This window comes from Rhinolophus hipposideros (genome assembly GCF_964194185.1).
Source record: "Rhinolophus hipposideros genome assembly, chromosome: 9".
Classification (NCBI taxonomy): Eukaryota; Metazoa; Chordata; class Mammalia; order Chiroptera; family Rhinolophidae; genus Rhinolophus; species Rhinolophus hipposideros.
Window position 1 is genome coordinate 78,986,972 of NC_138055.1, and position 15,638 is coordinate 79,002,609.

A 15,638-nucleotide genomic window follows, 5' to 3' on the forward strand; every position below is an offset into this window, starting at 1 on the left:
TGAAGGCAAGGACATTATTTGGTTCATAGCCATATCTTAAGAAATAAGTCAGAAATAAGTGAGGGCTCAAAAATATTTACTGGATGAAAGAATAAATAAAAGAGAATAAATAGAACAGCAACATCAATAGTCTACACTTATGCATTGAAGAATATTTATAATTCTTTGAAAAGATTACTATTACTTCAGTGATTTTCATTTCAAAGTTTGTGGTTTTCACTTTAAATAATTTTGACAAATTCTGCAATTAAAATTAGATTTGTGACTTTAAGTAAATACAATATTTTACCCCTTATATTCCATTTCACTTTCCATGGTTTCAGTTATCTACTGTCAACCATTGTCCAAAAATATTAGACGGAAAATTCCAGAAGTAAAAAATCCTAAGTTTTTAATTGCCTGCCATTCTGTGCAGGGTGATGAAGTCTCTTGCCATGACATTCCCTCTTGCTCAGGACAGTAATCATTCCTGTGTTCAACATACACATGCTGTGTTCACGCCCCGCCTGTTAGCAGCTGTTAGTAGCCATCTTGGCTATCAGATTGACTTACTGGTATCACAGAGTTTGTATTCAAATAATCCTGATTTTTCTTAATAATGCCACATTCACTAGCTTTTATTACTGTGTATTGTTATAATCATTCTATTTTATTCTTAGTTGTTACTGTTAATCTCTTAAACTGTGTCTAAGATAAATTAAACTTTATTATATGTATATATGTATAAGAAAAAAAAAACATAGCCTGTTTAGGGTTTGGTAATATTCGTGGCTTCTGGCGTCCACTGGGGTTCTTGGAATATATTCTCCAAGAATGAGGGAGGACTATTGTATGACATATATTTATATTTCTTCCAGGTTAGTAAGCTTAAGATTGTATTCTTCCCAATTTGAGCCTTCAGATGAGACCACATTGATTAGTCTTGTGAGAGCTTTTGAAGGAAAGAATCCAGCTCGGATGTTTCCAAGTTCCTAACCCACAGACACTGTGAAATAAGAAATTTGTATTGTTTTTAGGTTGCTGAATTTTGGGATAATTTGTTATGCAGCAATAGATAACTAATTAGATTAGGTAATTTTCCATGAATTTATCTGTGCATAGAACTTGAAAGATACATTTTTCTGGTGTATCTTAAAGATATTTATTCTTTTTTTCCCCCAGTACAATAATTTATCATCAGCAAAGTATGAGTTCTTCCAAAATAAAATGTTTTTAACCCTCAAAGGCATCATCACCATATGTAAGAATAATCAAAACTATTTTAAACTTGTTTTATTTTTTTGATATAAGGAGATATTAGAGAAATTATTCCATCACATATTATATGTAAAGGTTAAATATGATTTTTTTTATTGTGCTCCGTTGGTTTCCACATACTCTATTTTACTGTTTCTAAAATAAGTTGTTTATCGATGTAACTTCCCATTTCCTATCTCTTAGAAAGCTTTTTTTGATCATTTATTCTGTTTCTGTTTTTGGCATCCCTGAGATTGTTCTTTGCTTACATAATCTCTCACCTAATTTTATGACCACTTTTTTTCTTTGTGACTCATTATTGTTTTCTTTTGATTTACTAGCATTTTTTCCTCACAGTAATATATCAAGTTTTCTACTTTAAGTAATTAAGACATTGTATTCCAAAACAAACAAAAACCCAATACTAGAGACCACCAAGGCTTTAGGGGTTACTATTATACTTCAACAAAATCACCTTAGCACATTTGTGTTACAACACAAAAGTAGATCATTTATAAAAGTGAGAAACTCAAGAGGAGCTTTCCTTAAGGGGAAAAGAATTGGCTGTAGCTAAAGATAATTGAATTTAGAAGTCACAAAACTGGAATCATTAACTTCAAATTTCCGTCTCTAAACCTCCATGAAAGAAGTTAGGTGGTCAAGATCTTGACTAGTAAGAGAATCATGGGATCAAGTAAATTATACTCAGTTTTTAACAGGTGAAAATTGAAACAGAGTCTTACTACTTTAAGATAATTTCATCCTAGGAAGAAAGCAATCACTGTACCCTTTTCTCCTATTAGTGAGTTGCATTTCATCTCTATATAATTAAATGTTTCCTGTAATCTGGCCTAAACCCTTTATCTCATTAGAATCCTGGAAGAAAACTACTGGATTTCTTCCTCCCATCACTTCTGCCTCTTTCTATAACTGTGACAAACTGGAGCTGAATTATGTGTCTTCAATAAAATGCAACTCAAGCTATGAATTATTCATCCTTAGAAGTCCTTATCATCAGATATCAGAAAATAAGAAAGGGAAACAACAAAAGGGCTGTTCAATCCTGAATAACAAAAGCACATATTTTCCTCTTCCAAGTTATTTTCTACTCAGGAACTAGTCCTCAGTTCAAAAGATACATTCTACAAGATGTGATAAAAAATACAATAAAAATAAAAAACTTGACCACATATTCCACTGATCACAAGAGAAGTTCTGTCCTGGATTAAAAAATCTGATTCATGTTCCATAGCAAATTACAAACAGACTGAAACACAAATGTGAACCTGCACCAGCTACAGGTACACACCTCGGTCAAGAGGTAATTTATTTGGTTTTATATATAATACTGTGCTATCTCAATTCTGAACATAAGCTGAAAAATGTGATTATGATTGAATTTGGAAATGATAATATCTCATATGCAAAGGTGTTCAATGGGTTTTAAAAATAATGCGGGAAACAAATATTCCTTTCAAGTAGATAATACCCCAAATGTAGGTTAACATTTCTTAAGAGAATCATTGGAAAACAGGTATCCTGTTAGGTTGAGAAATATAAAATTACTGCTATTACATCTTTTTTCACTTAACAAACTATTTCATTTAACTCAAACTAGAATTTGAACTTGCATGTGATTAGGATATCAACCTCTCACTATATGAGGTATGATCAAAAAATATGGTGAATGTTTAAATATATATATATATAAATTATTACAGTAAAAGACACATTGATATTAATCCCCTTCAAAATACTCCCCCTCAGTTAGAACACACTTATCCCATGGTTCTTCTCACTTTCTGAAGCAGTTCTGGAAGTCCTCTTTCATGAGTGTCTTTACTTCTTCCTCCATCATGACAACGCTTCGTGTCACACATCGCTTCTTGTATATGGCAATTTCTGTCCCATAAAAATATTATGTTGTGTCCTCATCCACATGATTCACTGGATCTGGCACTGTGCGGCTCCTGGCTCTTCCCCAAAGTCAAAATGACCATGAAAGGAGAATGTTTTGAATCGATTCCGGACATCAAGGCAGTCATGACAGTGCAACTAAAGACACTCATGAAAGAGGACTTCCAGAACTGCTTCAGAAAGTGGCAAGAACAATGGATTAAGTGTGTTCGAACTGAGGGGAAGTATTTTGAGGGGGATTAATGTCAATGTGTCTTTTACTGTAATTTTTTTTATATTTAAACATTCATCATACGTATATATATATCTTTTTATCATATCTCATATAGTGAGTGGTTGATATCCTGAGGCAATGCGAGTCTGGCCTCAGGATCTCACCAGCAGTGATCCTTCCCCATCTACCTCCTCTCACAAGAGCCTCCTCCTGCCCCCAAACTATATATTAATTTGAATTGTAGGCCAATGTTTTCCAAAATGTTTTGTGAAATGCTATTTTAATGGATCTGTTACTAGAGTAGTAGCTCAATCCTTTTGCCGAAACAGAAAAGAATTAAAGATCAGCAAATGTGAAGATATAGAGTAAGGGAAGTTTATTAGGATGTGTTCTAAGAGTAGAATGGGACAAGTCAAGAGAGACAATGGAGCAGAAGGGTTTGGGGCTTGAGCTTTATATTGTTGGCTCCCGACCAGCTCTGCCTGTACAGACTTGGGTCATTTGATTGACATGTGTAGGTTATATAACCCATTTCTTCCTGTGCATGTTCTTACCCATAATGGACACAGATAATCCCATGGGAGCGGGGTAAGGGTGGTGGAGTTGGTTAAAATCACAATGCTAATTTATTGTACCTATATTATAATAAGGCTAAGGTTAAACCAAGGGTAAGTTTTAACATTCTACTCAGGCATCAAAAAACAGATAATTCTAGATGGATTTTACTTCCCTCTTTTCAGGATGTTCTAACCATAGAATTAGTCCCCTGGGAGTTGGACCTCAGTGATCCCTGGGGAGTGGACCTGGGCAGTGCAAAGCTCCGGTTACATTATGACCCACCCTTCCTGTCGCTCATGCCTACCTTCTGCCCAACAGTTTCAGGGATAGGAGTGGATCTTATGCAGATGTGAAAACTTCTTTCAAGTCATTGAGCCAGGTATGCACCCGTCTGAAGTAAACAGAATGATCAAAACTGGTATACATATGGCATAGTAAACAGAACCACTGAAACTGGTATGCATAGTAAATGTATAGTAAACAGAGTCATTAAGGTTTGGGGGGACACTGAAATGAAAAATTTTCAAAAAGTCCCAAGCAAACTACTCTGTTAAATTGTATTACAGGAGAGACTGAAATCTCAAAATAGAAAATATAGTGTCACAATTATAGATCTTTTTACATGTAACAGAAAGAAGTTCAGTAACCAAATAAGTTTGAACATACTGAAATGAAGCATGTTTTTGGTTGTTGTCATTGTTGATTATTATTGTGTATTTATTTTTGCTTGTTCTTAACACATTCTCAGATCTTTTAATGTGCTAATGTACATTGCAAATATCCATAATAGAAAGTAGGATACGATGTTTACTAAAACTTTTGCCCTTGAACTCCTTCACTTCTTTTATTTAAAAAAACCTGACTAGTATTTCAATGAACAATTTCTGACAAATACTTATATAAAAATATCAGAAGTGATTTTCCTTGAATGCTTAGCATTTTGTTTTTATTGTAGCTTCTATTTAGTGGTCTTTGTAGACTAGACTTTACATCTTATGCAAATTTTCTAACATGTGTCATAGCCTCACATGCCTTTAAATTCTTTAAATGTAGTGACCTTTACTGTTCTGACTCTGCTCAAAGTTTGTTAACATCAATTTCTACTGCTTATTCTTAAACTCTGAAATATTTCTCTTTTACCACCTCCTCCATCCTACTTCTTGACTTGATTGAACAAATTCCCAACCAATAGACATCACAATCAGTATTTCAGTGCATCTCTGTCTTCTTCCCCCCACTTTGACTTCATCAATGTAACCAACTGGAACTGCAGGTTTAACCATTTTGGTAATAAGCTTACAGTGTTTCCCTGAAAATAAGACCTAGCCAGACCGTCAGCTCTAACGTGGAGCAAAAATTAATATAAGATCCATTCTTATTTTATTATAAGACCCAGTCTTTATAATATAACATAACATAACATAACATAACATAACATAACATAACATAACATAACATAACATAACATAACACCAAGTCTTCTATTAATTTTTGCTCCAAAAGACACATTCAAGCTGATGGTCTGGCTAGGTCTTGTTTTTGAGGAAACACAGTATTACTATAAAATCTCTCAGAATATGTTGACCTTCTATTCATTTCGCCGTGTCAATTTTTAAACAAGTGTGAGTCATATAAGTAGCAAACTTATTTCACAATCACCCTATACACAACTTCTCTAAGTACAGAGCTTTATTGAAAGATATCTCAATTATGCTAACAAGATTTACCACAAATTCCTGTTATGTGTCCTCAATAAGCCTCCACTGCTACTCTGCAATGTGTGTGTGTGTGTATTATTGATAGCATTACAAAAACTAGCACATAACATATTCCATGGCTTCTTGAGTCTCTTGAAGGTGCCTATCATAACTTGAAACCTTAAGATCTTGTCTCCTCATTTTCAAACAATCCTGCCATTCTTCCTGTATAATATCATTTCCTAAGAATAGAACTTCTCTATTTGACAGGCCTAATCATCCGTATATATTTTGCTTCTCTTTGCTTCTTATTTTTTCCAGGACCCTATTTCATCAGTATTTTACACGCATCTTCAATTTTTCTCAAAATCCTACTTCTTTTTCTTTAGCTTAAAATGTTCATAGGTCTACCTTAATATAAATTACCACATTCCTGCAATTCATTTTTTCTCTTCCTCAGCTCCCAGACCATTTCTTTTCCAGACTTGTTTATATGAACTAAATCCTTTTCTCAACATCTCTTCTCTCACTCAATTGTAATATGATTCCTGGATTCCTGAACCATTCTCGATTGGGAGATAATTTTCTTATCAACAAACTTGAAACCTTCTTTCAGTCCTTATTTTAATTATGTCTGAAGACTAATTGGCCCATTGACTATCCTCTTCTTATGTGACTTCTTTAGTTGGCCTTTGAGATTTTGTACTATCCACTTTTTCCTACTTATTTGTGGCCTCTTCTTTTCTGTCTCCTCTGCTAACTCAGATTTCTCCTGTGAGTATTCTTTACTCACCCTGTGGGAATCTCATCCATACCCACAACTTCAAACCTCACACTCTGTAGCTGTGTTTCTCACCTTTGGTGAACATAGAAAGATTTAAAAATGATTGAAGATGATTCCCACCCCAAATTATTCTGTTTTAATTGATTTGCGCACAACCTGGATATTGGGATATTTATAATCTTCTGAAACTCATTAGAGAGAAGATCCAAACCAAGGCTTAATGCCACTGCTCTGAGGGTTTTCTCTTAGTTATAGTAACCATTTTTTTTTTTTTTACTTATAGCAATCCCTCAAAATCAGCAAATCAGAATCTTTCATCCTTTATCCATTCTTGATTGTACTAAGTCCCAATTGATTTATAATATTATTTATTTTTCATCATCTTCTTCAATCGTAACCCACATTTTCAAACAATTTCTTTGAGATAATATTGCTGAGCATCTTCATAACTTTCCTTCTGTAATCCCTACTATGTCTTCCCTTTAGTGATTTATTGTCTCCTGCCTAAATTTTTGTAATAGCAGCTATTCAATATAACCTTCCAAAATAATATTCTCAAGAAATGTTTGAACATGTTATTGAAATTTATTGCCTATTCAATTCAATACAGGTGAACACAATATTTATTACCTTTCTTGTGTGTTTTCTTTAGCCAGACTATACTCCTCAGATCTTTTGCTTTTTCATTCATTATTTTATTCCCTTGCTTATGATGGTCTTTTCCCCTTTACACATAACTTTCTGAGTCATTCAGAGTCCAGAATAAGCTCCTTGACATCATTCATTTAGTTTCAAATGTGACTACTATTATGGGAAATTTGCTTATCCACTTTTTCTATGTTTTTAAAATCTATATGATTGAAGTGACAATATCTTCAGTGTTGTAATTGAAATAAATTAATGATTGCAAATTTCTTAGCTAAATATAGATTCTTAAAAATATTTGATTTCATTCCTAGCTGATTTTTCTTTCCATTTAAGCCTTCTTTAAATTTCTGTCATGTTATTTTTTATTATAGTCATCACTTAACTCTTCTATGGCTATATGTCTTGCGTTCTTAATAAGCTCTTAGAGACTGCACCCCTTTCTTGAATCATACTTCTTTTGTGTTCACCACAGTACTTAACATGTATTATATTCATTGTTGGCATCATCAAATATTCAATGGATTTTGCTAAATAAATTATGAAATCTTCTATTGAAGTACAAATCAAAATTTTGCAGGTTTAAATTGTGAAAGATTTCATGGGAACTCCTAATATATAGATTAAAAAAAACACCTACCTTTTGGTATTTAAAAAGAAAGGATGGGAAAGAGAGAAAGAGGAAAGAAAGAAAAATTAAGTTTTGTTTGAAAACAAGATTTTTATATAGTTTCAACAAGATATTGATATGAGCAAGGCAGAAAACTAGTTTTATTCTCTGCCTACAATTTAATCACAGGTATTGCTGTGAGGAAAATGCTTCGATGTGCCTCAGTTTCAACATCTGTAAAATCTGGAACATTCACTTTTAACTCTTGTCAATGTAAATAAGGATAACAGGATAGTATCATACATGGAAATATTTTGAGGTTTTGTACAGGTTCAAAGAGCTACATATATGAAGTGAGATCATCATTATCTATACTGTAAATATTGTGTAGGTATGTTTCTTCCCAGATTTAGAATGTTTGATTTATTCTTATAATTTCTTCTTATTAGTCATGATTTTGTGTTTACATATCATTCCCTGTATATGATATGATCTATTCTTTCTTCCCTGCCTCTCTGCTGAATGTACTACCTGAAGTTCAGACCTATCTGAATTCGTCTTCCTCACTCATCCCTAGGGTTGTGTATATCAAATTTCAGACTAACACCCAAAACATCTTTATTATAATTAGACTACAGTAAACTTTCAATTATCTATGATAATGGATTAGTGGGAGAGCCTGGACAAACAGATTGGTTTGGAGATTTTTCACCTTCAACTCTCCATGCTGTCACTTGGGAATGGCAGAAAGGCAAGGGCAAGAGAAACAGGCAGGTTGACTCCTCACAGTGATTGAGACTTCAGAGATAATTCTGGAATACCCCTGTCATTCTCTTCTCAAAGATAACAAGACTGACAAAACTGAAGGCCCCTAGCTACAAATATTTGCTGAGGAAATGAATGAATGTGAGGATTGACTTTAGTCGAGGAAAACTGTCTTCTTTCACTTCCATCACAAGCTTGGAGTAAATAAATGCATTCACAGAAGAAACATTGTGGTGGTGCAAATTCTTAATAAGGAAGCTATACTTAGATGAGAGACATATCTCTCAAGTGTTTTATAAAATACGTTCAAAATATATTACAATAGAGCAACAAACAACAGTTGCAACATTTAAAAATCAATGCTAAATATAGAATAAGACTTCCTTAAAGACTGCCAGATATTTATGACATTCAGAAACAATTCCTTTTCTGCTCCTTTGGAAACTGCTGATTTTCCTGCAGTAGATACAGAAAAACGTAAACTGCTTGTTGAGATAGGTGAGAAAGTACATGCCTTCTAATTGTGAAACTAGTTGTCAAATGACTGATATAATTTGAATTCAACTAATGTTCATTAAATACTTGTTGGTTCTAGGCATTTTTCTAATGACTAAGGATGAAAAGATAAACAAGATACACCTGTCTATTTGTTGTTTCTATGTAGATGTTGGGTGAGTTAGAAAAGCTCTTCTGGGACTACATGATAACTTTTCTATCAGTTCTGTTGTTTTTTTCCAAAGAGGGAAATGACAGTAAGGAAAGCTGCAACTAAATTAGAATATTAAAATTAGAACATCAAGTGTTACCTTAACACAGAGATTGTGGGGAATCCACTTTCCTAGAGACAACATGTGGAAAGAGAGAAAAGAGTACTCTATTTGGGAGCTCAAAGGCCTGATTCTCAGTCCCAATTCTACAATAGTGAATAGTGAACGCTCTTTCCTCATTTGTAATATGAGTGATTTGGACTACATAAACTCTTAAAGTTCTCTCAGACTCCAGGTGCAATAAGACCATGATAAATGACAGGTGAGACTTTTGAAAAATACATGGATGGCAAAAGTAATAAGACTCGAAGACATTGAATATAAAGATTTGGTGTGAGGAATTTAAGGAGATTCTGAGGACTCCAATTTGGATAACTGATGTCTAGGTAACAGTTTTAGAGAAATTTGTTAACTTTTAACTCCCTCAAAATGCAGGCCAAATAAGGCGAAAGCAGCAGCCAGGGTGATTCATATATTTGACAATTCAGCACGTTTGCCTGGGAAAGCTATAACCTATTTTTTTTTCCTTCTTCCCCTGACTTGTATATTCTTGTTCTACCCATCTGGAAAAATTCCCCTGGCATTATGCATAAAAACTCGTCACTCACTTAGCATGGAGACGGCATACACACTTCAAGCCTCATTTAATTTGTATGTACAAGGAATGATGAATACTAAGCATGGGCTCTAATTATGATTTTAAGATAGTGGAGTAAAGCATAAAGTGGTGACCACCCATGATCCCAGCTAATGGTAGTATTGAATGCAGTAAGGTGGAGATGGAGACTTACAGAGCCAGTTTCAGCTGAGCTTCCATGGTGACAGAGTCCTACACAAAACGCTGTAATAGTGTACTTGGAATGACACGTCTCTGCATCAAGGCTTCAAGTATTTAATTTATATTACATACTCCAATTCCATTACATATGGAAAGTTGCTTATTTATTGGTATGTCTATATTTGAATAATTTTAAGTTCAAAATATGCTGATGATTTTATCTTTTTGTACTAATTTGGGAATTCTTCATTCTCAATCACTGTAATTGATATGTAATATAATAGCCACATTTTTTTTTCCCTATGGTATATTTATCACTTGTATCTCCAACACACTGATTGCTAAAAAAATCTTTTCAAAATTGTAACACTAAGATTAAAGTCAGATCTGATATTTTCCCAGTTGTATCATGACCTTCATGTAAGTCTTTACATACCAAGTTCAGCCACAGATGGCCTCCTTTCTAGCTCAACTAAAGTAAAGTAAAATTACAGGAAGATAGCCAACAATCTCTTGCTTCTTTTGGAAATTGGGATCTTGATTTTGTCATTCTTGATGTTATGTGATATAAAATATTTGCTATAAAATAAAATGTACTATACATATAATAATGCATATTTTCTCAATAATAGTTTTTTTTAGAAATAAAAAAAAAAACTCTACATGCTGTAGCATGGTTAGCCAACAAATATCACTTTCTTTTTCTGTTATAACAGGAGTTTAGGTTTAAGCCTTCACATTAAGAATCCCTAAATTATTCTGCATCATTTCTGAGCATTGGCAATTATGACTAGTTCATATGTATATAAAATACTGATCTACAAACTTCATCTCTTTATTTTTGAGAAAAATCCCAGAATATAAATAATCAGCACCTCTCTTCTGCTATAACTTGATTCCTTAAAATAATTAAATTATATATTGCTGGAAATTATTTTCTTCCTGAAAATCAGTCAGATGTTTTTGACAAATTGTCATTTGGTAACTGAGAGGTACTTTTCATGACACACAAATAGTTCACTCCAACATCTCTTTAAAAATTCTGTGGTCTGTTCTGTGATGCGTGGCATTTTTACTGCCTTTAATTGCATCATCTGTTTTGTGAATAAGTAATCCCTTCAGAATATGTTTCAATAACCAAATCTAGTGCACCTTTAACTTATTAGGTTTTACAAAACTTTTGGTTATTACCTCAAATTAGTACAAACACATAGTCATTCTCCAAAGAGGAATGCATGCATTGCTTGTAAAACTTGTGTTATATCTCATTTTATAGCTATTTGTGTCCTCTTTTATTCCACACAAATGGATTTTTAATTTCAATGATGGACGGTGGTAAAATATGTTAATTTTTATGATGTAATACGAATTGTATAAATATCCAGCTGAAATGGCAATGAGATGAAAAGACAGATATTCTAAATAATCCCACAACACTGACAATAAAAACAAGAACATGACTTATGCTTCAACCTGGTGAGCATTTAATATTTTTAAAACATAAATGGAATGATGCATGCTTCTTTTATTGTCATTAACATACTAAAAAGTAATAAGATCAAGAAAGTATTGCAATAGCAGCTGCTATAATAATAACAGCCTACTCTATGCCAGGTGTGATGCTACATACTTTTTTATGTTACATCTCTTATCTTTAAATAATTTTAAAAAATCAGATATCATTATCTCAGTTTTCCAGTTGAGGAAATTCAGACCCAGGATGGTTGAATCATTTTACTAAAATCACAGAGGTAAAAAATGCTGGAATCTAAATTTGAACTGAATCTGCTGAGCTTCTTGAATGAGAGCTACCCTTGGTATTGTGTAGAAGAAATCACATTTAATTTGTCAAGAAATGGCAACACTTTGGGACAGTTTATTATTCTCCACATGCAAACACTCTTTATGACATATTTGAGGAAAAGAGTGTAGGAAACATCAACAATACCTGCAGTACTCATAATGGCCATGGTAGTTCCCATAACTCATCATTTCTTCTGTCATATTCACCGAAGATTAAGCACTATGTAGAAATGGGACAATAAACCTTCTGTACCAGGGCAGAAGTTTGCAGTCTCCAGAGCTGCCTTTTCACAAATTTCTGTCTGTTTCCAGATGGTCTTTGGCTTCAGAGACCCTGGAACTGTTTAGGTCTTTTCAAAGCCAGTAACCTCTGTTGGTCATCGTGACAACGCTGGCTTGTCACATCTATTCATGTTTGCTTCGTCAAGTCTTCAGTTACTCCTCTGCTGGAATTAGTAAACCACACTTGAATGTCACTGCATTAGAAATAGTTGGGTATCTATTTAAAAGCATAAAAGTTGGGGCCACAATCCAGACTTCCTCAGTCAAATTCTCCAGGGTGCAGTTTAGGAATCTGTATCTTTTTTTTTTTTTTTTTTTTGGAACACAATGAATTGCTTTTATTTCGGTACGCATCCACGTCTCAGCATTTAGTGGTCCTGAACAGAAAGAGTGGAAAAACGCAGCCATTTGCCAGGAAGTCAAAGCCCGCCACCTTCGGGGATCTGCCGTGCACACCGAGCTCTTTCTTAATCCCTGCTGAGAACCGTGAGGAGCAGCAGCACCAAAACCAAAGTGTGCACCGAATTCAAGGTTCTTTTTGTTCCAGTTGTCAGATTCCAAACTAGACCCAAATGGATTGCAAAGGTGACCAAATGAGAGCCCTGTTTAAAACTTCAATTTTTAAAAGCAAAAGCAATTACAGGAAAAGAAAACAACTCATTCAGAGGGATCATGTGTGCTTACAAGTGTCTTCTGTGGCCTTTCTCCGAGCTTAACTACCAAGGACTTTGAGAGCTGGCAGGTCTGAGTAACCCTGCTGACTGTTTTCACCTTATCAAAACCTGAGCTAAAAAAACGCCTCAGCTGATGATGACAGCAGAGGATGGCAGGGCTGAGGACCCAGTATTCATTTCCTAGGCTGGCGGAGAGCAAATGAATGTGGTTCCAAAACTAAACGAGAGAGGTCAGAGACTCTTTCCAACCTTACCTGATGGTGATGGCTTCTGGCCAAAGCAAGGGAGTGTCATAGGAAGTGTCGGGTGGTGACGGTGCAAAAAGGGACTTGAGGAGGCAGAGGAAGGAGAAAGCAGCACCCCTCAATATAAAGGTCGGGGGGGGGGGGAGAAGATATAGGGAAAGCCCTGAATTCCTCACCAAAGGCCAATTTCAGAGGGGAGCAGAATGGGTTACAATCTATGCTTCGGCCAAGGGTGGTGGTAGAGATTGGGGAAAAGACGATGGCTTGGAGGGGAGGGCATCATTTAAGACTTAAAAAAAGAAACCAAGGGTGCACACGAAGCACCCCCACACACCCAGCAGTAGTCCCACAGGCTGTTACCTGAAACCTTCACATCTACTCTAACAAGCCACCCCAAGCTGGAGGGCTGTTGCAGGCAGGGAGGGAGGCAGGGGGAGGGGAAGGCGGAGAAGGCAGAGACCCTAGGCCATGTCATGAGCAGCAAGGTGATTGTGTGATGTGTCTTTTCACAGTTGAGTTAGACGTGCCCCACCGGTTACGATGGGAATCAATTTAAATATACTTTCTTGATCCCAGAAGTTCAACTATGTGGACAGTGGTTACACTTGACAGGATGATTTGTTATAGCACAACTTATATATTTCAAATGAACAAAAATTAGTATCATTTACAGTATCTTAAGATAAACAACTGCCTTTCAATGGGAGCTTCCTTTCCAGTACTTTGAGGTCTACAAGACGTAGCTAGAAAATTTACTACTGTGGAAAATGAAGACTGCTTAAATTGAATGGAGATAGGGGGAGGGCCTGTGGTTTTTCTTTTTGATTAATTGCTGTAACACTGTCCTTCGGGTGGCTGAGGGAGTTTCATATTTTCTTTAGACATCATTAGGCGCCGAAGCTCTTGCAGGACAACTTTGATGCTATATGAATTCTGACATTTTGCTAGCACTGATATGGCTCTTGGGTCCACCACTCCATTAGAACTATTAACTCCATTCATATTAATTTTTGTTACAAATCTTACAAAGGGGGGTGCTTCTGGGTATTTAGGTCCACATTCTATTTTAAGGCTGTATATTCGGTTTTCATAAATTGTTCTTGGAGGCCCAATTATCATCCCTGTCCATCTTGTAAGTGTCATGTCTTCGTCATCTTCTAGACCCCAGCTAACTGTGCCATCTCCTACTCCTTTTTGGCCTTCTTCGAGTTCTTCCAACAGTCGGAAATTGCGAGGGACTTTTACTCCCGAGCCCGTGGTGGCTGCCATCTTGCGTCGCTGTCGCTCCAGGAATCTGTATCTTTAATAAGAACTCTTTGTGATTCTGTTGTGGAGACAGGTTGGGAACTAGCGCTGAAAGGCTCATGGCTCAGGATGGCCTAAGAGTTAAATCTCCAACCCAGGACATTTTCCTCTTGGAGTCTGTCCTACTTTAGAATTATAAATCCCAGTGAGTGTTACCCCCACACCCCATTACCCGGTGAAATTGCTGTTCCTATCAGCGTTTGACTTTGTGTATTTTATAAGCATTTGGAAGATGACCTCAGGAGTGAGTGGTGTGGGTGGATGCTGAAAAAAGGATATATAGCCTTCTTGTCCATCTTCTGCTTTTTCCCCTTCAAGTAATTTAGTTTTTTGGTCAATGATCTATACTTGAAAAGGAGAAAAAAAATAATTGATAATCACTATGTCAGATGCAAATTAATCACTATGTTAGATGAAAATTAAATAATTTTCAGTCAGGGAAAGGGGTAGTGTTCACTTTCAATATAGTTGAACACACGTTTGGATCAAGGTTAGGAGCTCTGCTTTTCTTTCATTACTTATAATAATAAGAGTTAACATTTATAGAATAACTCCTAATGTTCCAGGAACTGTGCTAGCCCTTTAGTTGCATAGCAGATTTTATTAATATTTTTTGGCAACTACTATGTGCTAATCTCTGTTAGCCACTGGAGAGGTATAAAAATAACAAATACAGGTTACTTTCCTCCCTAGCTCTATTTCCAGCATAGTTTTTCTGTTCTGGAAACACAAATGATGTTCTTTTTTCCTGGCCATATATTGTTTGGCTCACATAATCTGACTCCTTTGTGTATCAAGGCCGTTCTAACAGCCCTACAGCCCAGCCCTAATTTGGAGAGATAAGAGTAAAAATGCTGGGAAAGGCAGGGTTTTGAGTTTCAATTTCCTCTTTGTCAGTTACTAGGCTACTTCAATTTAACCCTGTGTAGGTTTAACCACAGATAAAATGAGGAGAATAGAGACAGACAAGACCAATAAGTATCTAATATCTGTTGTGCATGTACCAAATCAATCGATTTGGTACATGCATTACCTTACATAATTTAACCAAGCTAAAAGGACCTTAAGTATTATCTATTTTTTTAAGCCTTTAACATTTCTTTATATATACATTTATTTTTTTGCAGGTAGATATATGTATGTGTGTATATATATATATACATATATATATATGTATATATATATATATATATATATATATATATATATATATATATATTTATTTATTTGCAGGTAGAATCTGGCATAGTTGATTCAAATGGGTTTGTTGACAACATTTAGGCTTCCAGTTCCCAGGTGATCTTGTCATTATTCATCACTCTCTAGCTGTTTGATATTCATGAAAGTCTTTTGAGAGC

At 35.1% G+C, this 15,638-nt stretch overlaps 1 protein-coding gene across 1 annotated transcript; it reads right to left on the reverse strand.

Annotated features, from left to right (window-relative positions):
• Positions 1–13,163: 13,163 nt before the first annotated feature.
• On the reverse strand, positions 13,164–14,256 carry LOC308502207 (ubiquitin-conjugating enzyme E2 variant 1-like). The gene has a single exon (XM_081059621.1). It carries the CDS (start codon positions 14,242–14,244, stop codon positions 13,801–13,803), a length of 444 nt encoding a protein of 147 aa, XP_080915747.1. The 5' UTR covers positions 14,245–14,256; the 3' UTR covers positions 13,164–13,800.
• Between the last annotated feature and the right edge of the window lie 1,382 nt (positions 14,257–15,638).

Excerpts from the sequence above, each read along its gene's own strand:
- LOC308502207 (XM_081059621.1), bottom strand. The coding sequence starts at position 14,244 with ATGGCAGCCACCACGGGCTCGGGAGTAAAAGTCCCTCGCAATTTCCGA.